General features: G+C 38.4%; 2 protein-coding genes across 2 annotated transcripts; both read left to right on the forward strand.

The window, feature by feature from the left end:
- Positions 1–1,312: 1,312 nt before the first annotated feature.
- LOC310877011 (heat shock 70 kDa protein 12A-like) lies at positions 1,313–4,371 on the forward strand (the record flags this gene model as incomplete). Its single annotated transcript, XM_083790657.1, has 4 exons — positions 1,313–1,489; positions 2,297–2,462; positions 2,782–3,462; positions 4,358–4,371. The coding sequence occupies 4 exons, from the start codon at positions 1,313–1,315 to the stop codon at positions 4,369–4,371; spliced, it is 1,038 nt and encodes a 345-aa protein (XP_083646783.1).
- Positions 4,372–16,020: 11,649 nt separating this feature from the next.
- LOC310877012 (heat shock 70 kDa protein 12B-like) lies at positions 16,021–26,581 on the forward strand (the record flags this gene model as incomplete). The annotated part of the gene is made up of 4 exons (XM_083790658.1): positions 16,021–16,140; positions 20,891–21,112; positions 21,916–22,028; positions 26,575–26,581. The coding sequence occupies 4 exons, from the start codon at positions 16,021–16,023 to the stop codon at positions 26,579–26,581; spliced, it is 462 nt and encodes a 153-aa protein (XP_083646784.1).
- Between the last annotated feature and the right edge of the window lie 528 nt (positions 26,582–27,109).

Consider the following 27,109-nt stretch of genomic DNA (forward strand, 5'->3'; position numbering starts at 1 on the left):
TGTTTGCTACGGTGGGTTCCTCCACAGAAGGACCCACACTACTGTTGGAAGTTTAGATTTTTGATCCAGCACCCAACCCAGCAGGAAATGGCATGGGAGTGTATTGTAGACTATATGGGCTTAATTTCCGTCACCGCTAAACCCCTTATCCCTAAACTTCTTTGCCTTTTTTACATTTTTGAATAGTTCAACTAGCCAATCTACATTGACACGTTGTGAGCTTGTAGACTGGCCATTTTAACTATTCAAAAATGTTTAGCAAAATAGCAAAAAAAGGCAAAGAAGTTTAGGGATAAGGGGGTTAGAGGTGATGGAGCCCTGGGTCTTACTGATTCATTGAGTACCTGGACCAAAATGAAAACAACCCCCCACCCCCCCACACCCACTGCTTATTGTGGTATCATGATGGTATAACATTTGACTGTACTACATGTAGGCCTATACTCTTAACAATCTTGCTAATAAAGTATTCAATTGACGAGAGCGGTCAATATTGCGTATAGGCAACAGGGGTAGCCACACTGAATCGTGGGGGGACATTTAATGACAATATTTAAAGTCATCAAATCTGTGACTCAAGTCCAATTTGAGTCTAAAGAACAAGTCTAGTGATAAAATCAGTTAAATATTACCACATTTCTAATTATTTTACATAGGCTATTCTTCTTTATGACAAAACATCCCTTTCAAAGATTTGTATCAGGAAGCCTACACCTCCATCGCCTGGCTGCACCAATGAACTGTTCCGGTTGTACCAAAGGGTGGGGCTTAGTGACATACTGAAGGATGCTCATGCTATAAAAACTGGGACAGTATATGGTGTGTTAATTTCAGTCGTGTTGTCTTGGGCTAGCTTTACTCAGATTTCTAATATGGGTGATGCAAATAGAAATATAGTAGCAATAGACTTTGGTACTGCTTACAGTGGGTACGCCATTTCTATCGGCGGGAAACCAGAAGTCATAGTTCCACAATGGGGAACAAAAGGCGGGCTGACCACCCCAAAGACGGCTACATGTGCTCTATTTGATGAAAATGAGAAATTCATCAAGTTTGGTTATGAGGCTCAAACGGAATACAATCGGGGGAATGAAAAGGCAAAGAAAACATTTCTCTTTGAAAACTTTAAGATGGAACTCTACAGAAATGTAAGTCTATGATATTGTTGATTTGCAAGTAGGATAGAAATGTGCTCAAACATTACAGTGTGTGTATACATCTGTATACATGTATTTATCAACAACATGCATTTAACATTTTGCAACAGGAACTCAGCGAGGAGTTAATGATTACAGCTGTGAATGGCAAAAGCATGAGAGCCCTGAAGGTCTTCACAGAAAGTCTACGCTACCTGAAGGACCATGCACTGAAAACCATTCAGGAACAAACCATGGGAAAAGTCATTGTGTCTGACTTCACCTGGGTTCTGACTGTTCCTGCTATTTGGGATGCTTCCGCAAAACAGTTCATGAGAAAAGCAGCAACTGAGGTAATTCCATGTTGTTATTACATGTTGATCAAAATTATTATTAGCTGGAAAATCTCCGCAAATCATCCGCTGATTTATTTTAACTTCATTCATGAACTCCCCAGAAACGTTATGAAATTAAACTTGTTCACTTTGTTCATTAAATGTAACTTGTGGTACTTGTATGCTTATATGATGTGGGAATATCCTACAGTTAATCCTTTTGGACACAGGTTAACAATATTATATTATATTATTTACAAACGCATATTGCCTGTTGTCCAAAATTGATGCTTCTTAATGACAAATATTCAGTAACTTTAAGTCTACATATGTAAAAATATGTTGGCGCTTAGATAGCAACCTCCACATGATCTCCCTTTTAACTAGAGATGTCCCGATATGCCGATACTGTATCGGTATCGGAACTTATTTGTCATATTATTTGTCAGACCCTTAGATCTCCATATATGGAGCTGACCGGTTCCGACATTCCATTATGTTGATCTGACCTCATCAAACCCTGTACACTCAAGACACGCTCCATATATGGCCAGTGCACGCAACCTCGCCCTTTGGCGTCTTACTGGTTATATTGTGATGATTGTGGTAGTATTGTCATAGTATCATATATTGTATCCATTTGCTGGTTGGTGTGGCCTGGGTTCAGGGTTTGGGGCTCCCTCTCTCTTGTGGAGAAGCCTTAAGGAGTTGGATATAGAGATCTATTGGTTTTGTAATTAATCTGCAATTAATTAACTTAAACTGTAGACATGTAAATGTTCTTTAGTTAATTAATTCTTTCTTTCTTTCTTTCTTTCTTTCCAGGCTGGAATTTTGGACAACAAACTGGTCTTCGCATTGGAGCCAGAAGCAGCCTCCATCTGGTGTAAGCAGCTGCCCTCAAGTGCTTTTCTTGATGAGAACTCAACAAGTGCTAAGTATACCATACAACAAAAACCTGGAACACAATACATTGTTGCTGATTGTGGAGGTATGTTGTTCTGTGATATTGTAATATAGTGTGTGTGTGTGTGTGTGTGTGTGTTGTGTGTGTGTGTGTGTGTGTGTGTGTGTGTGTGTGTGTGTGTGTGTGTGTGTGTGTGTGTGTGTGTGTGTGTGCACATGCGTGCGTGCGTGCAAGACAAATTAATACTCATCTGTACATACACTAGTTTAATTTACAGTTCAAATATACTGCAAAAATCCTTATCTTTAAATGTATGCAACTACACTACATTCTTCCTCTGTTCTCCGCTTTTTATCCATGTAAAAACGTTCATATTTTAAAGCCTAACGTTGTTGTCTTGCAGGCGGTACGATTGACATCACGGTGCATGAAGTATTGGATGGAGGCGTCCTGAAAGAGCTGCACAAGGCCTCTGGGAATGACATGGGAGGGGAGCACGTTAACAAAAACTTTAAAAGTTGCTTGAAAGAAATATTCTCTGACACTCTCTGGAATGACTATGAAAGAGAAAAACCCAGTGAGGTTCAAAAGCTGATGTATGGCTTCAGTTACCTTAAGGGTACAGATGATAATTTAGAAATATCCTGCCCTTTTAGCCTAGTAATGCTGGCTGAGAAAGAGAAACCGATAGAGGATTACTTTGAGAATGTGCAGGGTGTCAGCTGGGACGAAGGGGTGATCAAACTCTCAAGAGCAAAGTTGAGATCTTTTTTTGATGAAAGCCTGAGTGGCCTCACTAAAAGTCTCAAAGAGATCTTTAAAAAGGATTTCAGCATCGACTACCTTCTGTTAGTGGGAGGTTTTGCCTTAAGTGAGATTCTACGCACACACATTACCGAGCAGTTTGGTGCTCAGTGCAAAGTACTGTGCCCTGCGTTGGCCCAGCAGGCCGTTATGCAGGGAGCTGTCATGTTTGGAAGAAGCCCTGACGCAGTGGCATCACGAAAAAGTGCTTTTACTTATGGCATCGCTGTCTCTGGACCGTTTGATGCGTCAAAGCATAAGCCTGAGAAGAAGTTCACAAGTGAGAGGGGTGACCGCTGTCGTGATCTTTTCGAAACACTGGTGACAATAGATGAAGATGTGGGTTGGAACGAAACCAGAGAGCACATCTTAATACCACCGTGTAGAGACACGACATCAGTGACTATCAGGTTTTTCCGCACAGAAAGGAAAAATCCACTATATGTTGATGAGCCATGGGGAATGGAAAAACTTAACTCAATTGAACGTCCGATGCCAGATACTACACGTGGGCTGGATCGTGAAATCAAGTTTCAAGTCAAATTTGGCTTCACAGAAATAACAGCCACTGCCACTGATGTGGATTCCAAGTCAACAAAGTCAGTCAAAATTGACTTTTTGAGCAAATAATTACTGTAGATAAATAAGGGTAAGACTATTGCAGATAGTCTTAAGCAGAGCAACTTGCAATGTAATTGGCATAAAACCTATTCAGAAATGACAGGATCAATGTAGAGTGCAAAGAAAAAGTATTTAATACCAACTTATTTATTCTGTCTTCAGTATCATTTATGAGATTAATATGCTGTACGTGTAGGCTGTCCACAAGTATTAGCTATATATGGTATACTGGGGAAATGGTGATTTTGGTTTACCGTTAAATATATTTTATTTGTGTGATAGGATACTTTATACTGCATTTAGTTTGTTAAGTTGAGTTGTATATGAATACCTAATTCTGACAACATGTGATGTAACTTTGTATTTGATGTTAAAGAGCCATCATACTAATTGTGTAGACAATGTGCTAAATCAAGTTATTTTGCTAAAATTGTATTATTACAATATATCAATGACCAAATTATGTATAATTTCATCCAAAAAATGATGTAGAATTTTCTTGCGTCTTGGTTTTGGATTACCTTTGTTTTATCTTTGTTGTATTTGACTTGTAGCCTTCTGTAACTGACTCGTGAATACATGTGGTTGGCTTTGAAAATGTCGCTGTTTATAATGATTGAATTTCATGTAACTCTAAATGGTAATGTAACATCTAGGAATTGAATATGAAGGACCCCAATGGAAATGAGCCATGGATATCGTGGGTTATAAATCCTCTTAGCAGACTTTGTCTTGAACTGTCTTTTCCTTTGTTTTTTTTCTGCAAACTGCTAATAAAGTATTCAATCAATCAATCAATCAATCAATCAATCAATCAATCAATCAATCAATCAATCAATCAATCTAACAAATATTACAACCACAATGTGAATTGTTAGTACAATACTTTGGACCATTACGTATTTTTTATACAAACTTTGTGTTGGCATGGCACTTTGCCATCTTTCATAAGTGTTAATTTACAACTCTAGCAAGTGGAAAAATCCATAATAATCATATAAAAATGACGACTTGCGGAGTGTGATTATAATGTTCAGTTTTTACAACAAAATCAACAGTACACATAGGCCTACTGTAGCATGTGACATGTCAAACTAGGAGGTTTTCATGACTCTGAATCCATTTCAAGCATTAGCTTTGCACAAAAAACACTCCTTGGGCTCAAAACGGCCATAGCCACTTGCCCAAATGTGCACAAAATGTGCTGACCTCATCACATTTCAGCTATGGCCGGAGTGACAAAAACTTTAAAAGTTGCTTGAAAGAAATATTCTCTGACACTCTCTGGAATGACTATGAAAGAAGGTTTCCCAGTGAGGTTCAAAAGCTGATGTATGGCTTCAGTTACCTTAAGGGTACAGATGATGATGTAGAAATGTCCTGCCCTTATAGCCTAGTAAAGCTGGCTGAGAAAGAGAAACCGATAGAGGATTACTTTGAGAATGTGAAGGGTGTCATCTGGGACGAAGGGTTGATCAAACTCTCAAAAGCAAAGGTGAGATCTTTTTTTGATGAAAGCCTGAGTGGCATCACTAAAAGTCTCAAAGAGATCTTTAAAAAGGATTTCAGCATCGACTACCTTCTGTTAGTGGGAGGTTTTGCCTTAAGTGAGATTCTACGCACACACATTACCGAGCAGTTTGGTGCTCAGTGCAAAGTACTGTGCCCTGCGTTGGCCCAGCAGGCCGTTATGCAGGGAGCTGTCATGTTTGGAAGAAGCCCTGACGCAGTGGCATCACGAAAAAGTGCTTTTGCTTATGGCATCGCTGTCTCTGGACCGTTTGATGCGTCAAAGCATAAGCCTGAGAAGAAGTTCACAAGTGAGAGGGGTGACCGCTGTCGTGATCTTTTCGAAACACTGGTGACAATAGATGAAGATGTGGGTTGGAACGAAACCAGAGAGCACATCTTCATACCACCGAATAGAAACACGACATCAGTGCTTATCAGTTTTTTCCGCACAGAAACGAGAAATCCACTATATGTTGATGAGTCATGGGGAAAAGAAAAACTTAACTCAATTGAACTTGCGATGCCAGATACTACACGTGGGCTGGATCGTGAAATCAAGTTTCAAGTCAAATTTGGCTTCACAGAAATAACAGCCACTGCCACTGATGTGGATTCCAAGTCAACAAAGTCAGTCAAAATTGACTTTTTGAGCAAATAATTACTGTAGATAAATAAGGGTAAGACTATTGCAGATAGTCTTAAGCAGAGCAAATTGCAATGTAATTGGCATAAAACCTATTCAGAAATGACAGGATCAATGTAGAGTGCAAAAAAAAAGTATTTAATACCAACTTATTTATTCTGTCTTCAGTATCATTTATGAGATTAATATGCTGTACGTGTAATAGGCTGTCCATGACTTTACCGTTAAATATATTTTATTTGTGTGATAGGATACTTTATACTGCATTTGGTTTGTTAGGTTGAGTTGTATATGAATACCTAATTCTGACATCATGTGATGTAACTTTGTATTTTATGTTAAAGAGCCATCATACTAATTGTGTAGACAATGTGCTAAATCAAGTTATTTTGCTAAAATTGTATTTATTACAATATATCAATGACCAAAGTATGTATAATTTCATCAAAAAAAATGATTTTCTTGCTTCTTGGTTTTGGATTACCTTTGTTTTATCTTTGTTGTATTTGACTTGTAGCCTTCTGTAACTGACTCGTGAATACATGTGGTTGGCTTTGAAAATGTCGCTGTTTATAATGATTGAATTTCATGTAACTCTAAATGGTAATGTAACATCTAGGAATTGAATATGAAGGACCCCAATGGAAATGAGCCATGGATATCGTGGGTTATAAATCCTCTTAGCAAACTTTGTCTTGAACTGTCTTTTCCTTTGTTTTTTTTCTGCAAACTGCTAATAAAGTATTCAATCAATCAATCAATCAATCAATCAATCAATCTAACAAATATTACAACCACAATGTGAATTGTTAGTACAATACTTTGGACCATTACGTATTTTTTATACAAACTTTGTGTTGGCATGGCACTTTGCCATCTTTCATAAGTGTTAATTTACAACTCTAGCAAGTGGAAAAATCCATAATAATCATATAAAAATGACGACTTGCGGAGTGTGATTATAATGTTCAGTTTTTACAACAAAATCAACAGTACACATAGGCCTACTGTAGCATGTGACATGTCAAACTAGGAGGTTTTCATGACTCTGAATCCATTTCAAGCATTAGCTTTGCACAAAAAACACTCCTTGGGCTCAAAACGGCCATAGCCACTTGCCCAAATGTGCACAAAATGTGCTGACCTCATCACATTTCAGCTATGGCCGGAGTGACAAAAACTTTAAAAGTTGCTTGAAAGAAATATTCTCTGACACTCTCTGGAATGACTATGAAAGAAGGTTTCCCAGTGAGGTTCAAAAGCTGATGTATGGCTTCAGTTACCTTAAGGGTACAGATGATGATGTAGAAATGTCCTGCCCTTATAGCCTAGTAAAGCTGGCTGAGAAAGAGAAACCGATAGAGGATTACTTTGAGAATGTGAAGGGTGTCATCTGGGACGAAGGGTTGATCAAACTCTCAAAAGCAAAGGTGAGATCTTTTTTTGATGAAAGCCTGAGTGGCATCACTAAAAGTCTCAAAGAGATCTTTAAAAAGGATTTCAGCATCGACTACCTTCTGTTAGTGGGAGGTTTTGCCTTAAGTGAGATTCTACGCACACACATTACCGAGCAGTTTGGTGCTCAGTGCAAAGTACTGTGCCCTGCGTTGGCCCAGCAGGCCGTTATGCAGGGAGCTGTCATGTTTGGAAGAAGCCCTGACGCAGTGGCATCACGAAAAAGTGCTTTTGCTTATGGCATCGCTGTCTCTGGACCGTTTGATGCGTCAAAGCATAAGCCTGAGAAGAAGTTCACAAGTGAGAGGGGTGACCGCTGTCGTGATCTTTTCGAAACACTGGTGACAATAGATGAAGATGTGGGTTGGAACGAAACCAGAGAGCACATCTTCATACCACCGAATAGAAACACGACATCAGTGCTTATCAGTTTTTTCCGCACAGAAACGAGAAATCCACTATATGTTGATGAGTCATGGGGAAAAGAAAAACTTAACTCAATTGAACTTGCGATGCCAGATACTACACGTGGGCTGGATCGTGAAATCAAGTTTCAAGTCAAATTTGGCTTCACAGAAATAACAGCCACTGCCACTGATGTGGATTCCAAGTCAACAAAGTCAGTCAAAATTGACTTTTTGAGCAAATAATTACTGTAGATAAATAAGGGTAAGACTATTGCAGATAGTCTTAAGCAGAGCAAATTGCAATGTAATTGGCAAAAAACCTATTCAGAAATGACAGGATCAATGTAGAGTGCAAAAAAAAAGTATTTAATACCAACTTATTTATTCTGTCTTCAGTATCATTTATGAGATTAATATGCTGTACGTGTAATAGGCTGTCCATGACTTTACCGTTAAATATATTTTATTTGTGTGATAGGATACTTTATACTGCATTTGGTTTGTTAGGTTGAGTTGTATATGAATACCTAATTCTGACATCATGTGATGTAACTTTGTATTTTATGTTAAAGAGCCATCATACTAATTGTGTAGACAATGTGCTAAATCAAGTTATTTTGCTAAAATTGTATTTATTACAATATATCAATGACCAAAGTATGTATAATTTCATCAAAAAAAATGATTTTCTTGCTTCTTGGTTTTGGATTACCTTTGTTTTATCTTTGTTGTATTTGACTTGTAGCCTTCTGTAACTGACTCGTGAATACATGTGGTTGGCTTTGAAAATGTCACTGTTTATAATGATTGAATTTCATGTAACTCCAAATTAAATGTATATGAATTAGCCTAGGGTGCCAGGGTCCCAGGCCATTTCATTATGATTTTCATCTCTGCACTGGGACCCCATGTTACATGTTTGTTTACAACATTTTACAACAGTAGCTACTGTTCGCCTTTAAATAAATAAAAATGTAATCATCATTAACCTTTAAGCTAAAATAATGATGACCGGGGACTTAAAATCATTGTTTTAATTGATGGCCTGGCATGCCCTGGCACTGGCAGATGACCACAAGTGGCCTTGCCCCTAAAACGATGAAATTCCAGGCCTGCACCACATTTTCACGACTTTTCAGTGGTGCGCTATGAACTTGTAGATCTGCTATTTTTCAATAGCTAAAGTATAACGAAACACTTAAAACACCAAAAGGGGTTACCGCCCAAATGGGTTAAATGTATCAATTAATTAAATACAAAGGACCTTAATGAACAAGTGGAAACTAGCCCTGAGGGCTGCTTATTCAGGTTGTCCTTTTAGCATTCTTTTTGAATAAATCTGTTCCATTGTGCTTTTTTTGCAATCTGTTAATTCACTCAATCAATTAAAAAAAGTCACACCAGGGGCCACATGAGGGGCTGCAATTGGTTGGAGCAACGGTGTGCCACAGACACAATACTTGTTCTAAAGGTTGGATCACAAGTTCTAGCACTGTTCTAAGACATTGGTAACTGTCTCATCAGCTTCTCATCTGACTTAATCAACAGGCACTCATGTGACGTGTGAATTCCTCTGATACATACTTATGTTTGTAATGTTTATTTTGAATATGCCAATAAAACAGAAACAATTCCTTGCATTTCGCATCACAAAGAAAAACTATTAAAATAAATAGTTAAAATATAGCAAGAAGAAATAAAAGCATAAATAAAAAAGAAGTAAATAAATCTAAGCATATCCGAAATAGAGTGAAAATAAGTAAAAACGTATAAACTCCCACGCCTCAGACCCCTTCAGAGTTGTATGTATGTATGTATGTATGTATGTATGTATGTATGTATGTATGTTTATGCCTAAAATGTATTGCAATATGAAAATTATGCCACTAATACTAGTGGTCTGTTACCACTGAAACAACATAGGCTCGGGCTAAGGGCCGATTCATACTCCTATTTTACCCCTGTTTCGGCGCTGTAGTGCCAAAATGATTTTGGCTCGTCAGAAGTTTTCAGTAGCACCGAAGAGCCGACTTTAGGACGGTACCCGCCCCCTCGAACCTCAAACGACATCACATTGTAGGCTCTACAGCGCCAAACCGACTTTTATTCGGCTCTAAAATAGGAGTATGAATCGGCCCTAAGTGGTCTCTTTTCTGTTCTTGCACTGCTTGCCTTTACATCTGTCTTAAAGGAGAATTCCATACTAGAAGGATGCAGGTGTCATTTTGTGAAAAAGTGCATTATTGGCTATTTCCCCTACCATAAGCCCTCAATGGGAGTTGGGTTTTTGTGCAAATTCACTAATCAAAATAAGTATAGTGAAGTGTGCCGCTTGGGATACTATTTACATTATGAAGAGAGGAAATATACAAAAAATAAATTCATGGTATGGTAGGGGAAATAGCATGTAGCATGTGTATAATTCACATTATATATACTTATGGATGTTATAGTTAAGGTGCTAGAATTCTTTTTACTAAAACACACAAATAGGGAAAAGTCAGTGCATTGTATGTGGGATTAACTTGCAAAACACTTACATAAATTAGACTGACACTGTACAGTGTTGATTTCGTCGACTAAAACTAAACGAAAAATCGACTACCTTTTTTCACTGACACAAAATAGAAACTAAATGAAAACTAAGCTATGGGTTACTAACACTAAGACTAAATACTTCGACAATTTCGTCAAAAAATAAAAACTAGACTAAAATGTTAGGAAGGGACTAGTGGACAAGAGATCCAGTATTATTATGATCCAAGTTATTTTACACATGGTTGCATGCTGAAAATAGCAGATCTACAAGCTCACAACGCGTCACGCTGCGACGCGTTGTGAGCTTGTAGATCGGCTTTTCAGCAAGCGTAAAATCAGCCATTACGACGTCATCGAGGCCCGCCGAAACACACACTCTCTGGTTTTACTAACCACCGTTTCGGTGCTCACCTTCTCACCTAAAACTGGAGCATGAATAGGCATTTGGTAACTACACATACTAGGATACATTTCCATGTTTTTCTCCACATTGGGAGCATCATACTGGGTGTGCAGATTGTATTATATTTTCTACGTGTAGCACTGTCTGTTTGCTACGGTGGGTTCCTCCACAGAAGGACCCACACTACTGTTGGAAGTTTAGATTTTTGATCCAGCACCCAACCCAGCAGGAAATGGCATGGGAGTGTATTGTAGACTATATGGGCTTAATTTCCGTCACCGCTAAACCCCTTATACCTAAACTTCTTTGCCTTTTTTACATTTTTGAATAGTTCAACTAGCCAATCTACATTGACACGTTGTGAGCTTGTAGACTGGCCATTTTAACTATTCAAAAATGTTTAGCAAAATAGCAAAAAAAGGCAAAGAAGTTTAGGGATAAGGGGGTTAGAGGTGATGGAGCCCTGGGTCTTACTGATTCATTGAGTACCTGGACCAAAATGAAAACAACCCCCCACCCCCCCACACCCACTGCTTATTGTGGTATCATGATGGTATAACATTTGACTGTACTACATGTAGGCCTATACTCTTAACAATCTTGCTAATAAAGTATTCAATTGACGAGAGCGGTCAATATTGCGTATAGGCAACAGGGGTAGCCACACTGAATCGTGGGGGGACATTTAATGACAATATTTAAAGTCATCAAATCTGTGACTCAAGTCCAATTTGAGTCTAAAGAACAAGTCTAGTGATAAAATCAGTTAAATATTACCACATTTCTAATTATTTTACATAGGCTATTCTTCTTTATGACAAAACATCCCTTTCAAAGATTTGTATCAGGAAGCCTACACCTCCATCGCCTGGCTGCACCAATGAACTGTTCCGGTTGTACCAAAGGGTGGGGCTTAGTGACATACTGAAGGATGCTCATGCTATAAAAACTGGGACAGTATATGGTGTGTTAATTTCAGTCGTGTTGTCTTGGGCTAGCTTTACTCAGATTTCTAATATGGGTGATGCAAATAGAAATATAGTAGCAATAGACTTTGGTACTGCTTACAGTGGGTACGCCATTTCTATCGGCGGGAAACCAGAAGTCATAGTTCCACAATGGGGAACAAAAGGCGGGCTGACCACCCCAAAGACGGCTACATGTGCTCTATTTGATGAAAATGAGAAATTCATCAAGTTTGGTTATGAGGCTCAAACGGAATACAATCGGGGGAATGAAAAGGCAAAGAAAACATTTCTCTTTGAAAACTTTAAGATGGAACTCTACAGAAATGTAAGTCTATGATATTGTTGATTTGCAAGTAGGATAGAAATGTGCTCAAACATTACAGTGTGTGTATACATCTGTATACATGTATTTATCAACAACATGCATTTAACATTTTCAACAGGAACTCAGCGAGGAGTTAATGATTACAGCTGTGAATGGCAAAAGCATGAGAGCCCTGAAGGTCTTCACAGAAAGTCTACGCTACCTGAAGGACCATGCACTGAAAACCATTCAGGAACAAACCATGGGAAAAGTCATTGTGTCTGACTTCACCTGGGTTCTGACTGTTCCTGCTATTTGGGATGCTTCCGCAAAACAGTTCATGAGAAAAGCAGCAAATGAGGTAATTCCATGTTGTTATTACATGTTGATCAAAATTATTATTAGCTGGAAAATCTCCGCAAATCATCCGCTGATTTATTTTAACTTCATTCATGAACTCCCCAGAAACGTTATGAAATTAAACTTGTTCACTTTGTTCATTAAATGTAACTTGTGGTACTTGTATGCTTATATGATGTGGGAATATCCTACAGTTAATCCTTTTGGACACAGGTTAACAATATTATATTATATTATTTACAAACGCATATTGCCTGTTGTCCAAAATTGATGCTTCTTAATGACAAATATTCAGTAACTTTAAGTCTACATATGTAAAAATATGTTGGCGCTTAGATAGCAACCTCCACATGATCTCCCTTTTAACTAGAGATGTCCCGATATGCCGATACTGTATCGGTATCGGAACTTATTTGTCATATTATTTGTCAGACCCTTAGATCTCCATATATGGAGCTGACCGGTTCCGACATTCCATTATGTTGATCTGACCTCATCAAACCCTGTACACTCAAGACACGCTCCATATATGGCCAGTGCACGCAACCTCGCCCTTTGGCGTCTTACTGGTTATATTGTGATGATTGTGGTAGTATTGTCATAGTATCATATATTGTATCCATTTGCTGGTTGGTGTGGCCTGGGTTCAGGGTTTGGGGCTCCCTCTCTCTTGTGGAGAAGCCTTAAGGAGTTGGATATAGAGATCTATTGGTTTTGTAATTAATCTGCAATTAATTAACTTAAACTGTAGACATGTAAATGTTCTTTAGTTAATTAATTCTTTCTTTCTTTCTTTCTTTCTTTCCAGGCTGGAATTTTGGACAACAAACTGGTCTTCGCATTGGAGCCAGAAGCAGCCTCCATCTGGTGTAAGCAGCTGCCCTCAAGTGCTTTTCTTGATGAGAACTCAACAAGTGCTAAGTATACCATACAACAAAAACCTGGAACACAATACATTGTTGCTGATTGTGGAGGTATGTTGTTCTGTGATATTGTAATATAGTGTGTGTGTGTGTGTGTGTGTGTGTGTGTGTGTGTGTGTGTGTGTGTGTGTGTGTGTGTGTGTGCACATGCGTGCGTGCGTGCAAGACAAATTAATACTCATCTGTACATACACTAGTTTAATTTACAGTTCAAATATACTGCAAAAATCCTTATCTTTAAATGTATGCAACTACACTACATTCTTCCTCTGTTCTCCGCTTTTTATCCATGTAAAAACGTTCATATTTTAAATCCTAACGTTGTTGTCTTGCAGGCGGTACGATTGACATCACGGTGCATGAAGTATTGGATGGAGGCGTCCTGAAAGAGCTGCACAAGGCCTCTGGGAATGACATGGGAGGGGAGCACGTTAACAAAAACTTTAAAAGTTGCTTGAAAAAAATATTCTCTGACACTCTCTGGAATGACTATGAAAGAGAAAAACCCAGTGAGGTTCAAAAGCTGATGTATGGCTTCAGTTACCTTAAGGGTACAGATGATAATTTAGAAATATCCTGCCCTTTTAGCCTAGTAATGCTGGCTGAGAAAGAGAAACCGATAGAGGATTACTTTGAGAATGTGCAGGGTGTCAGCTGGGACGAAGGGGTGATCAAACTCTCAAGAGCAAAGTTGAGATCTTTTTTTGATGAAAGCCTGAGTGGCATCACTAAAAGTCTCAAAGAGATCTTTAAAAAGGATTTCAGCATCGACTACCTTCTGTTAGTGGGAGGTTTTGCCTTAAGTGAGATTCTACGCACACACATTACCGAGCAGTTTGGTGCTCAGTGCAAAGTACTGTGCCCTGCGTTGGCCCAGCAGGCCGTTATGCAGGGAGCTGTCATGTTTGGAAGAAGCCCTGACGCAGTGGCATCACGAAAAAGTGCTTTTACTTATGGCATCGCTGTCTCTGGACCGTTTGATGCGTCAAAGCATAAGCCTGAGAAGAAGTTCACAAGTGAGAGGGGTGACCGCTGTCGTGATCTTTTCGAAACACTGGTGACAATAGATGAAGATGTGGGTTGGAACGAAACCAGAGAGCACATCTTAATACCACCGTGTAGAGACACGACATCAGTGACTATCAGGTTTTTCCGCACAGAAAGGAAAAATCCACTATATGTTGATGAGCCATGGGGAATGGAAAAACTTAACTCAATTGAACTTCCGATGCCAGATACTACACGTGGGCTGGATCGTGAAATCAAGTTTCAAGTCAAATTTGGCTTCACAGAAATAACAGCCACTGCTACTGATGTGGATTCCAAGTCAACAAAGTCAGTCAAAATTGACTTTTTGAGCAAATAATTACTGTAGATAAATAAGGGTAAGACTATTGCAGATAGTCTTAAGCAGAGCAACTTGCAATGTAATTGGCATAAAACCTATTCAGAAATGACAGGATCAATGTAGAGTGCAAAGAAAAAGTATTTAATACCAACTTATTTATTCTGTCTTCAGTATCATTTATGAGATTAATATGCTGTACGTGTAGGCTGTCCACAAGTATTAGCTATATATGGTATACTGGGGAAATGGTGATTTTGGTTTACCGTTAAATATATTTTATTTGTGTGATAGGATACTTTATACTGCATTTAGTTTGTTAAGTTGAGTTGTATATGAATACCTAATTTTGACAAAATGAGATGTAACTTTGTATTTGATGTTAAAGAGCCATCATACTAATTGTGTAGACAATGTGCTAAATCAAGTTATTTTGCTAAAATTGTATTATTACAATATATCAATGACCAAATTATGTATAATTTCATCCAAAAAATTATGTAGAATTTTCTTGCGTCTTGGTTTTGGATTACCTTTGTTTTATCTTTGTTGTATTTGACTTGTAGCCTTCTGTAACTGACTCGTGAATACATGTGGTTGGCTTTGAAAATGTCGCTGTTTATAATGATTGAATTTCATGTAACTCTAAATGGTAATGTAACATCTAGGAATTGAATATGAAGGACCCCAATGGAAATGAGCCATGGATATCGTGGGTTATAAATCCTCTTAGCAGACTTTGTCTTGAACTGTCTTTTCCTTTGTTTTTTTTCTGCAAACTGCTAATAAAGTATTCAATCAATCAATCAATCAATCAATCAATCAATCTAACAAATATTACAACCACAATGTGAATTGTTAGTACAATACTTTGGACCATTACGTATTTTTTATACAAACTTTGTGTTGGCATGGCACTTTGCCATCTTTCATAAGTGTTAATTTACAACTCTAGCAAGTGGAAAAATCCATAATAATCATATAAAAATGACGACTTGGGGAGTGTGATTATAATGTTCAGTTTTTACCACAATATCAACAGTACACATAGGCCTACTGTAGCATGTGACATGTCAAACTAGGAGGTTTTCATGACTCTGAATCCATTTCAAGCATTAGCTTTGCACAAAAAACACTCCTTGGGCTCAAAACGGCCATAGCCACTTGCCCAAATGTGCACAAAATGTGCTGACCTCATCACATTTCAGCTATGGCCGGAGTGACAAAAACTTTAAAAGTTGCTTGAAAGAAATATTCTCTGACACTCTCTGGAATGACTATGAAAGAAGGTTTCCCAGTGAGGTTCAAAAGCTGATGTATGGCTTCAGTTACCTTAAGGGTACAGATGATGATGTAGAAATGTCCTGCCCTTATAGCCTAGTAAAGCTGGCTGAGAAAGAGAAACCGATAGAGGATTACTTTGAGAATGTGAAGGGTGTCATCTGGGACGAAGGGTTGATCAAACTCTCAAAAGCAAAGGTGAGATCTTTTTTTGATGAAAGCCTGAGTGGCATCACTAAAAGTCTCAAAGAGATCTTTAAAAAGGATTTCAGCATCGACTACCTTCTGTTAGTGGGAGGTTTTGCCTTAAGTGAGATTATACGCACACACATTACCGAGCAGTTTGGTGCTCAGTGCAAAGTACTGTGCCCTGCGTTGGCCCAGCAGGCCGTTATGCAGGGAGCTGTCATGTTTGGAAGAAGCCCTGACGCAGTGGCATCACGAAAAAGTGCTTTTGCTTATGGCATCGCTGTCTCTGGACCGTTTGATGCGTCAAAGCATAAGCCTGAGAAGAAGTTCACAAGTGAGAGGGGTGACCGCTGTCGTGATCTTTTCGAAACACTGGTGACAATAGATGAAGATGTGGGTTGGAACGAAACCAGAGAGCACATCTTCATACCACCGAATAGAAACACGACATCAGTGCTTATCAGTTTTTTCCGCACAGAAACGAGAAATCCACTATATGTTGATGAGTCATGGGGAATAGAAAAACTTAACTCAATTGAACTTGCGATGCCAGATACTACACGTGGGCTGGATCGTGAAATCAAGTTTCAAGTCAAATTTGGCTTCACAGAAATAACAGCCACTGCCACTGATGTGGATTCCAAGTCAACAAAGTCAGTCAAAATTGACTTTTTGAGCAAATAATTACTGTAGATAAATAAGGGTAAGACTATTGCAGATAGTCTTAAGCAGAGCAAATTGCAATGTAATTGGCATAAAACCTATTCAGAAATGACAGGATCAATGTAGAGTGCAAAGAAAAAGTATTTAATACCAATTTATTTATTCTGTCTTCAGTATCATTTATGAGATTAATATGCTGTACGTGTAATAGGCTGTCCATGACTTTACCGTTAAATATATTTTATTTGTGTGATAGGATACTTTATACTGCATTTGGTTTGTTAGGTTGAGTGATATATGAATACCTAATTCTGACATCATGTGATGTAACTTTGTATTTTATGTTAAAGAGCCATCATACTAATTGTGTAGACAATGTGCTAAATCAAGTTATTTTGCTAAAATTGTATTTATTACAATATATCAATGACCAAAGTATGTATAATTTCATCTTCTTGTTTTTGGATTACCTTTGTTTTATCTTTGTTGTATTTGACTTGTAGCCTTCTGTAACTGACTCGTGAATACATGTGGTTGGCTTTGAAAATGTCACTGTTTATAATGATTGAATTTCATGTAACTCCAAATTAAATGTATATGAATTAGCCTAGGGTGCCAGGGTCCCAGGCCATTTCATTATGATTTTCATCTCTGCACTGGGACCCCATGTTACATGTTTGTTTACAACATTTTACAACAGTAGCTACTGTTCGCCTTTAAATAAATAAAAATGTAATCATCATTAACCTTTAAGCTAAAATAATGATGACCGGGGACTTAAAATCATTGTTTTAATTGATGGCCTGGCATGCCCTGGCACTGGCAGATGACCACAAGTGGCCTTGGCCCTAAAACGATGAAATTCCAGGCCTGCACCACATTTTCACGACTTTTCAGTGGTGCGCTATGAACTTGTAGATCTGCTATTTTTCAATAGCTAAAGTATAACGAAACACTTAAAACACCAAAAGGGGTTACCGCCCAAATGGGTTAAATGTATCAATTAATTAAATACAAAGGACCTTAATGAACAAGTGGAAACTAGCCCTGAGGGCTGCTTATTCGGGTTGTCCTTTTAGCATTCTTTTTGAATAAATCTGTTCCATTGTGCTTTTTTTGCAATCTGTTAATTCACTCAATCAATTAAAAAAAGTCACACCAGGGGCCACATGAGGGGCTGCAATTGGTTGGTGCAACGGTGTGCCACAGACACAATACTTGTTCTAAAGGTTGGATCACAAGTTCTAGCACTGTTCTAAGACATTGGTAACTGTCTCATCAGCTTCTCATCTGACTTAATCAACAGGCACTCATGTGACGTGTGAATTCCTCTGATACATACTTATGTTTGTAATGTTTATTTTGAATATGCCAATAAAACAGAAACAATTCCTTGCATTTCGCATCACAAAGAAAAACTATTAAAATAAATAGTTAAAATATAGCAAGAAGAAATAAAAGCATAAATAAAAAAGAAATAAATAAATCTAAGCATATCCGAAATAGAGTGAAAATAAGTAAAAACGTATAAACTCCCACGCCTCAGACCCCTTCAGAGTTGTATGTATGTATGTATGTATGTATGTATGTATGTTTATGCCTAAAATGTATTGCAATATGAAAATTATGCCACTAATACTAGTGGTCTGTTACCACTGAAACAACATAGGCTCGGGCTAAGGGCCGATTCATACTCCTATTTTACCCCTGTTTCGGTGCTGTAGTGCCAAAATGATTTCGGCTCGTCAGAAGTTTTCAGTAGCACCGAAGAGCCGACTTTAGGACGGTACCCGCCCCCTCGAACCTCAAATGACATCACATTGTAGGCTCTACAGCGCCAAACCGACTTTTATTCGGCTCTAAAATAGGAGTATGAATCGGCCCTAAGTGGTCTCCTTTCTGTTCTTGCACTGCTTGCCTTTACATCTGTCTTAAAGGAGAATTCCATACTAGAAGGATGCAGGTGTCATTTTGTGCAAAAGTGCATTATTGGCTATTTCCCCTACCATAAGCCCTCAATGGGAGTTGGGTTTTTGTGCAAATTCACTAATCAAAATAAGTATAGTGCCGCTTGGGATAATATTTACATTATGAAGAGAGGAAATATACAAAAAATAAATTCATGGTATGGTAGGGGAAATAGCATGTAGCATGTGTATAATTCACATTATATATACTTATGGATGTTATAGTTAAGGTGCTAGAATTCTTTTTACTAAAACACACAAATAGGGAAAAGTCAGTGCATTGTATGTGGGATTAACTTGCAAAACACTTACATAAATTAGACTGACACTGTACAGTGTTGATTTCGTCGACTAAAACTAAACGAAAAATGTCCGTCGACTACCTTTTTTCACTGACACAAAATAGAAACTAAATGAAAACTAAGCTATGGGTTACTAACACTAAGACTAAATACTTCGACAATTTCGTCAAAAAATAAAAACTAGACTAAAATGTTAGGAAGGGACTAGTGGACAAGAGATCCAGTATTATTATGATCCAAGTTATTTTACACATGGTTGCATGCTGAAAATAGCAGATCTACAAGCTCACAACGCGTCACGCTGAGACGCGTTGTGAGCTTGTAGATCGGCTTTTCAGCAAGCGTAAAATCAGCCATTACGACGTCATCGAGGCCCGCCGAAACACATCTCTCTGGTTTTACTAACCACCGTTTCGGTGCTCACCTTCTCACCTAAAACTGGAGCATGAATAGGCATTTGGTAACTACACATACTAGGATACATTTCCATGTTTTTCTCCACATTGGGAGCATCATACTGGGTGTGCAGATTGTATTATATTTTCTACGTGTAGCACTGTCTGTTTGCTACGGTGGGTTCCTCCACAGAAGGACCCACACTACTGTTGGAAGTTTAGATTTTTGATCCAGCACCCAACCCAGCAGGAAATGGCATGGGAGTGTATTGTAGACTATATGGGCTTAATTTCCGTCACCGCTAAACCCCTTATCCCTAAACTTCTTTGCCTTTTTTACATTTTTGAATAGTTCAACTAGCCAATCTACATTGACACGTTGTGAGCTTGTAGACTGGCCATTTTAACTATTCAAAAATGTTTAGCAAAATAGCAAAAAAAGGCAAAGAAGTTTAGGGATAAGGGGGTTAGAGGTGATGGAGCCCTGGGTCTTACTGATTCATTGAGTACCTGGACCAAAATGAAAACAACCCCCCACCCCCCCACACCCACTGCTTATTGTGGTATCATGATGGTATAACATTTGACTGTACTACATGTAGGCCTATACTCTTAACAATCTTGCTAATAAAGTATTCAATTGACGAGAGCGGTCAATATTGCGTATAGGCAACAGGGGTAGCCACACTGAATCGTGGGGGGACATTTAATGACAATATTTAAAGTCATCAAATCTGTGACTCAAGTCCAATTTGAGTCTAAAGAACAAGTCTAGTGATAAAATCAGTTAAATATTACCACATTTCTAATTATTTTACATAGGCTATTCTTCTTTATGACAAAACATCCCTTTCAAAGATTTGTATCAGGAAGCCTACACCTCCATCGCCTGGCTGCACCAATGAACTGTTCCGGTTGTACCAAAGGGTGGGGCTTAGTGACATACTGAAGGATGCTCATGCTATAAAAACTGGGACAGTATATGGTGTGTTAATTTCAGTCGTGTTGTCTTGGGCTAGCTTTACTCAGATTTCTAATATGGGTGATGCAAATAGAAATATAGTAGCAATAGACTTTGGTACTGCTTACAGTGGGTACGCCATTTCTATCGGCGGGAAACCAGAAGTCATAGTTCCACAATGGGGAACAAAAGGCGGGCTGACCACCCCAAAGACGGCTACATGTGCTCTATTTGATGAAAATGAGAAATTCATCAAGTTTGGTTATGAGGCTCAAACGGAATACAATCGGGGGAATGAAAAGGCAAAGAAAACATTTCTCTTTGAAAACTTTAAGATGGAACTCTACAGAAATGTAAGTCTATGATATTGTTGATTTGCAAGTAGGATAGAAATGTGCTCAAACATTACAGTGTGTGTATACATCTGTATACATGTATTTATCAACAACATGCATTTAACATTTTCAACAGGAACTCAGCGAGGAGTTAATGATTACAGCTGTGAATGGCAAAAGCATGAGAGCCCTGAAGGTCTTCACAGAAAGTCTACGCTACCTGAAGGACCATGCACTGAAAACCATTCAGGAACAAACCATGGGAAAAGTCATTGTGTCTGACTTCACCTGGGTTCTGACTGTTCCTGCTATTTGGGATGCTTCCGCAAAACAGTTCATGAGAAAAGCAGCAACTGAGGTAATTCCATGTTGTTATTACATGTTGATCAAAATTATTATTAGCTGGAAAATCTCCGCAAATCATCCGCTGATTTATTTTAACTTCATTCATGAACTCCCCAGAAACGTTATGAAATTAAACTTGTTCACTTTGTTCATTAAATGTAACTTGTGGTACTTGTATGCTTATATGATGTGGGAATATCCTACAGTTAATCCTTTTGGACACAGGTTAACAATATTATATTATATTATTTACAAACGCATATTGCCTGTTGTCCAAAATTGATGCTTCTTAATGACAAATATTCAGTAACTTTAAGTCTACATATGTAAAAATATGTTGGCGCTTAGATAGCAACCTCCACATGATCTCCCTTTTAACTAGAGATGTCCCGATATGCCGATACTGTATCGGTATCGGAACTTATTTGTCATAGTATTTGTCAGACCCTTAGATCTCCATATATGGAGCTGACCGGTTCCGACATTCCATTATGTTGATCTGACCTCATCAAACCCTGTACACTCAAGACACGCTCCATATATGGCCAGTGCACACAACCTCGCCCTTTGGCGTCTTACTGGTTATATTGTGATGATTGTGGTAGTATTGTCATAGTATCATATATTGTATCCATTTGCTGGTTGGTGTGGCCTGGGTTCAGGGTTTGGGGCTCCCTCTCTCTTGTGGAGAAGCCTTAAGGAGTTGGATATAGAGATCTATTGGTTTTGTAATTAATCTGCAATTAATTAACTTAAACTGTAGACATGTAAATGTTCTTTAGTTAATTAATTCTTTCTTTCTTTCTTTCTTTCCAGGCTGGCATTTTGGACAACAAACTGGTCTTCGCATTGGAGCCAGAAGCAGCCTCCATCTGGTGTAAGCAGCTGCCCTCAAGTGCTTTTCTTGATGAGAACTCAACAAGTGCTAAGTATACCATACAACAAAAACCTGGAACACAATACATTGTTGCTGATTGTGGAGGTATGTTGTTCTGTGATATTGTAATATAGTGTGTGTGTGTGTGTGTGTGTGTGTGTGTGTGTGTGTGTGTGTGTGTGTGTGTGTGTGTGTGTGTGTGTGATATGAAATGAAGGCTCTGTGATGTTGTGTGTGTGTGTGTGTGTGTGTGTGTGTGTGTGTGTGTGTGTGTGTGTGTGTGTGTGTCTTTGATTAAATGAAGGCTCTGTGGTGGTGTGTGTGTCTCTTTGACAAAATTAAGTTATTTTTGCATTTTAAGGTCTGACGCATTCTGTTCATTTATTATTTATTTTATTTATAATTTGCTTTATGTATACTTATTTGTTAGTGTTTACTACTTTTTATTTTATGTAAGCACATTTTACATCTAATTTATTTTTGTCATTATTTATTTTATTTGTTAAACAGTATTTGAAGCTGGTGTATTTTACATTTAATGTGCAGCTTGAATAAAATGCAGTGTATTAGAACTTGTAACCTGGATTTGGTCTTACTTTATTTGTTTGCAATATAGTCCCTACGACCTAGCTACCTAATCATCCATCTTCAACCGCTTATCCGTAGTCGGGTCGTGGGGCAACAGCTCCACCAGAGTGCTCCAGACTTCCCTCTCCAGAGCAACATCAGTGACTTCCTCCTGGGGGATTCCGAGACGTTCCAAGGCCAGTGAGTCGATGTATTTCCTCCAACTGTGCCTTGGACTGCCCCGGGGTCTCCTCCCAGTGGGACGTGCGTCGAGGACCTCCCTAGGTATTCGCGACCTTATTCTTTCGGTCATGACCCACACTTTAGACTTAATATATTAGTGCCCCTCACTTCACACAGGTGTGATTTTTTAATACCATGGGACCCTGGCTGAAATTCACCAGCAAGACCTAAGCCTAAACTAAAAACAAACTATAAGCTGGTCACCAGCAAAACCATCAAAATACCAGCTAAGACCAGCATAAACTGGTGACCAGCATAAGCTGGTGACCAGCAAAACCATCAAAATACCAGCTAAGACCAGCATAAACTGGTGACCAGCTACCAGTTTAAACCAGCATGGACCAGCAAAACCTAGCTGGTCAGTCACCAGCTAAGACCAGCAAGATGGCGTCCAAAACACACTCTAAAGCTGGTCACCAGCTAAGACCAGCAAAAGGTGGTCACCAGCTAAGACCAGCAATAAAGTTGCTGGTCCAGTTTATGCTGGTCTATGCTGGATTTTTCAGCAGGGATTGCTATTATGGGTATACACATGATCAGATTACCACCTTATTTGCTGTCTAATTAAGTAAAGAGCAGTAATTGTTTCTAAGGATATGTTATTTCTAACTAAGGCCTAATAAGAACACATTAGTTCTAATTAAACCCTTCGGCTATATGTAACTTCTATTGAACCCTAAAGTGAGTCGTGATATCACCATAGCGGATGTACAATTTACAGTACACTTTTAACTAAAGAGCAGTAATGTGTTTCTAATAACATGTTATTTCTAATGAAGGCTAATATGAGGCCTATAATATAATCGCATGACCAAGGGGGGTCGGGTGTTCAGTGAAACTCGTAAATATATATAGTAACTTTATGTAATAAAATGAAACTAATGCCTAATAAAGAACACATTAGTTCTAATTAAACCCTTCGGCCATATGTAACTTCTATTGAACCCTAAAGGGAGTCATGGTATCACCATAGCGGATGTAAAATTTACAGTACACTTTTAACTAAAGAGCAGTAATGTGTTTCTAATGAAGGCTAATATGAGGCCTATAATATAGAATCTCATGACGACGGTCATAAGGCCGGTCGGTAGGCTACAGGAGGACCGAAATAATATTATCATTAGGCATTAGAAAGAACATTCAAAGACATAATAATTCTTATTAGGCTTTGTTATCCGGTTTCTTATTAGACCCTAATGTACACATATTAGTTCTAATTATGAACAGATTCTTTTTAATAACGGCTTATTAGGTGATATTTGTGTACCGTAAATTGGGCTGCGACCAGAAAACATTGTCACCCACTGCGATCGTAAAGTCTGTGGTCTTACCGAGGTACATTTTGGACCCAAAAAGAATGGCTTCAGTTTTACCCACGTGTACAGAGTCGTGTGCAGATTCAGAGCCTATAACATGTACAAAAATAAGAAGAAGAAATAAAAATGTAGCGTGGGTCGAAAGGATCTGAATTGTACCATCCAGGAATCACTGGTTTATTCATAATCTAAATTCTACCATCTAGGTTTCACTGGTCTAATCATAAAGCCATGGAAAGTGCAGTGCTACTGGAAAACCTTTTATTGAGCAGCTGTGCGTGTTTTTCCTTCACACAATGCTATAAATCTAAACAAGCATCCTTCTGCTCTGAATCAGAGATGACTAAATTGCTGCAGTGAGCTGGATTAACCCATTCAGGACGGGAACCCCTTTTGGTGTTTTAAGCATTATGTTATACTTTACCTATTGAAAAAGCACACCATGTGTGAAATGAACAATTTATGTTAGTGGACATTTGACATTGCTACATAATGTAAGGTGGTCCCTTATTGGCTAAGTGCTCCCAACAACATGTGATTGGTTAGCCGATTTGCTCGTTTACATACAGTATGACGTAACTTTTCCCTTCAATATCAATGGTGATTAATGTTTTGATGTTTAATTTCCGTCATATTTAGCAGAATTATCAGCTCTTATCATACATCATCATGCATCATCTCATACTGGCCAATCATGCCTGTTGCCTGTGATTGGATATCTGTTTTGCTCGTTTACATATGACGGAAATATTCCCTTCAATGTCAATGGCATTTCATGTTTTGATGTTTAATTTACGTCATAACATTTTTTGCGGAATTCTGACTTCATTTCTCCATTCATTTCAATGGCAAAACTTGAGACGTGTGGGGACAAAAAGCGCCCCTTAAAAATAGCAGATCTTCTATTTTTGGAAAATCATGAAATTGTGGCACAACTCTTTGAATATATATTATTTCAGAGCAAACGTTTTTGACTCAAATCTTTGCTTCAGGGGGGTCCCTGAAACAACATATGTTCAGATGGGGGTCGACGGCCAAATACATATACATTTTGGGGTCCTTGACATGATTTGTCATGATTTAGAAGACGTGTAGAATCTGGTCTCAGTCCTAAATGGGTTAAAGAAATGTTGAGTTTATATTGCTCTGTTTAATGCTTTTTTAATCCACTGACGTTACCGTATGTCCTGCTCAGTGTTCATATGTCAACGGAAGGTTTACTTATTTACATATTTTACGTGACAGCTGTATGAGTGTATCCACTGTCTAGATAATTAGTCTACACCACAAGCCTTTCGGTCAAAAGACAGAACAGTCAATAGAATGAAGAATCCCACTTCATTCAGTAGTAATGCTCATTAAATAATACGCCCCAAGTGGTAAAATAACAACCTGTGTGGGATCAATTATGAAGATTTGGAGAAAAAAAGAGAGGAAGGAGCCTGTCTGTAAAAATCTACGACAAAGTGCTCTTTGGTACAACAATACAATACAACAGCATTGATGGAAAAATTAATATGAGACCAATAAGGCACTCTTGTGTAAAAGTTAAAATGAGTGGCTAATGCATTGCAAGACTAAAAACAGCACAACTGCCTTCCTCAGGGTGGTGTTACGCGTATTATTTTTTAGTCTGATTAGCCACTTTATTAAAGGCATTTTAATTTTGATTAGACCTTAGACCTTATTGGTCTTTGAAGATTTGGAGGTTATACACTTGGAATGGCATCCATATACAGTATTACAATGCTGCAGCCTACAGTTTAAATGGATGACAAAATGGACACAAATTGTAAATTGTTGCTTTGGCTGCTTTTGGCTGCTCAGTTTTGAGTCGTTTGATCATGGTGTCTGTGTTGGCCTCTCTCTCTCTCTCTCTCTCTCTGTCTCTCTCTCTCTCTCTCTGTCTCTCTCTCTCTCTGTCTCTCTCTCTCTCTCTCTCTCTCTCTCTCTCTCTCTCTCTCTCTCTCTCTCTCTATGGTGGATGAACTGGAGGGTTTCAATGCAAAATGGGCAATAGGGGGAGTACTGTGCACAGTGATGGATAATGATGAACTGCTCTTCACCTTTTGATCTTTTCTTTAAAGGCTGGTGTTGTTCCTGGTGTTTTTTTTTTGTGTGATTATATATCCAAGACAAGGCATGTAGTTGGGATCCTGGTTTTGATCTGTATTACCCGGCAGTGCATAATAAAGGATCTCTCTCTCTCTCTGTCCCCTCCATGTGAAACAGTAGCTACAGTAATAATATCCTCACCTTACATTACACATAAAGTAAATAACATGCAGAATAGATCAAAGTGACAGGCTGCTCAGCAGATCCTACACACCTGGCTGGTGGATTGTGACACGCCGGTGGGAGTGCAAGGACAGCTGCATTCTGTTTGGAGTCATTATTAGTTTCCCTGTGGTAACTTGTTGCACAAAACCAGAGGAATGTGCAGCTCAATGTGTCTCATATTTCGAGCTGCAGGGTGTGATATTCTAGAGTTGTTCCCATTTCCCAACCTTGATCTTCAAGCTCAGTCACAAGTAAGTAAGGAAGTAAGTAAGCAATTTCTGATATATTTATTTTAAACCTTTTGGAAGTTGTTGATGAAAATGCAATGGAAATAGGGAATTTTGGTATAAAAATTGATTTTGTGCAATAAATGTTTAAAATCAAGGTCAACGCATTAAGGTCAATGCATTGTGCACACGACAGAATCTTCTAAATGTGTCTATGAAATAAATACAAAATATGATAGACGATATCAGTCCATGGTCTTCTTGCCAACCCGGTCATAGTGTGCATGTGTGCATTATAAACACTTATTTGGCCTGTTAAAAAAATCACACCCGTGTGAAGTGAGGGGCGCTCTTATCAGCGTACATCATCATGACAAAAAATAGATGATGTTCAGATGATGTCAAATTCTCCATTCATTGTCAATGAGAAGAAAATCTACACTAATGAGTATAATATGAGGGGCTAGCGCCTCTCCAAAAAATACTAGACTAAACTATAA

Source organism: Protomyctophum parallelum, assembly GCF_964188405.1.
Source record: "Protomyctophum parallelum genome assembly, chromosome: 19".
Taxonomy (NCBI): domain Eukaryota; kingdom Metazoa; phylum Chordata; class Actinopteri; order Myctophiformes; family Myctophidae; genus Protomyctophum; species Protomyctophum parallelum.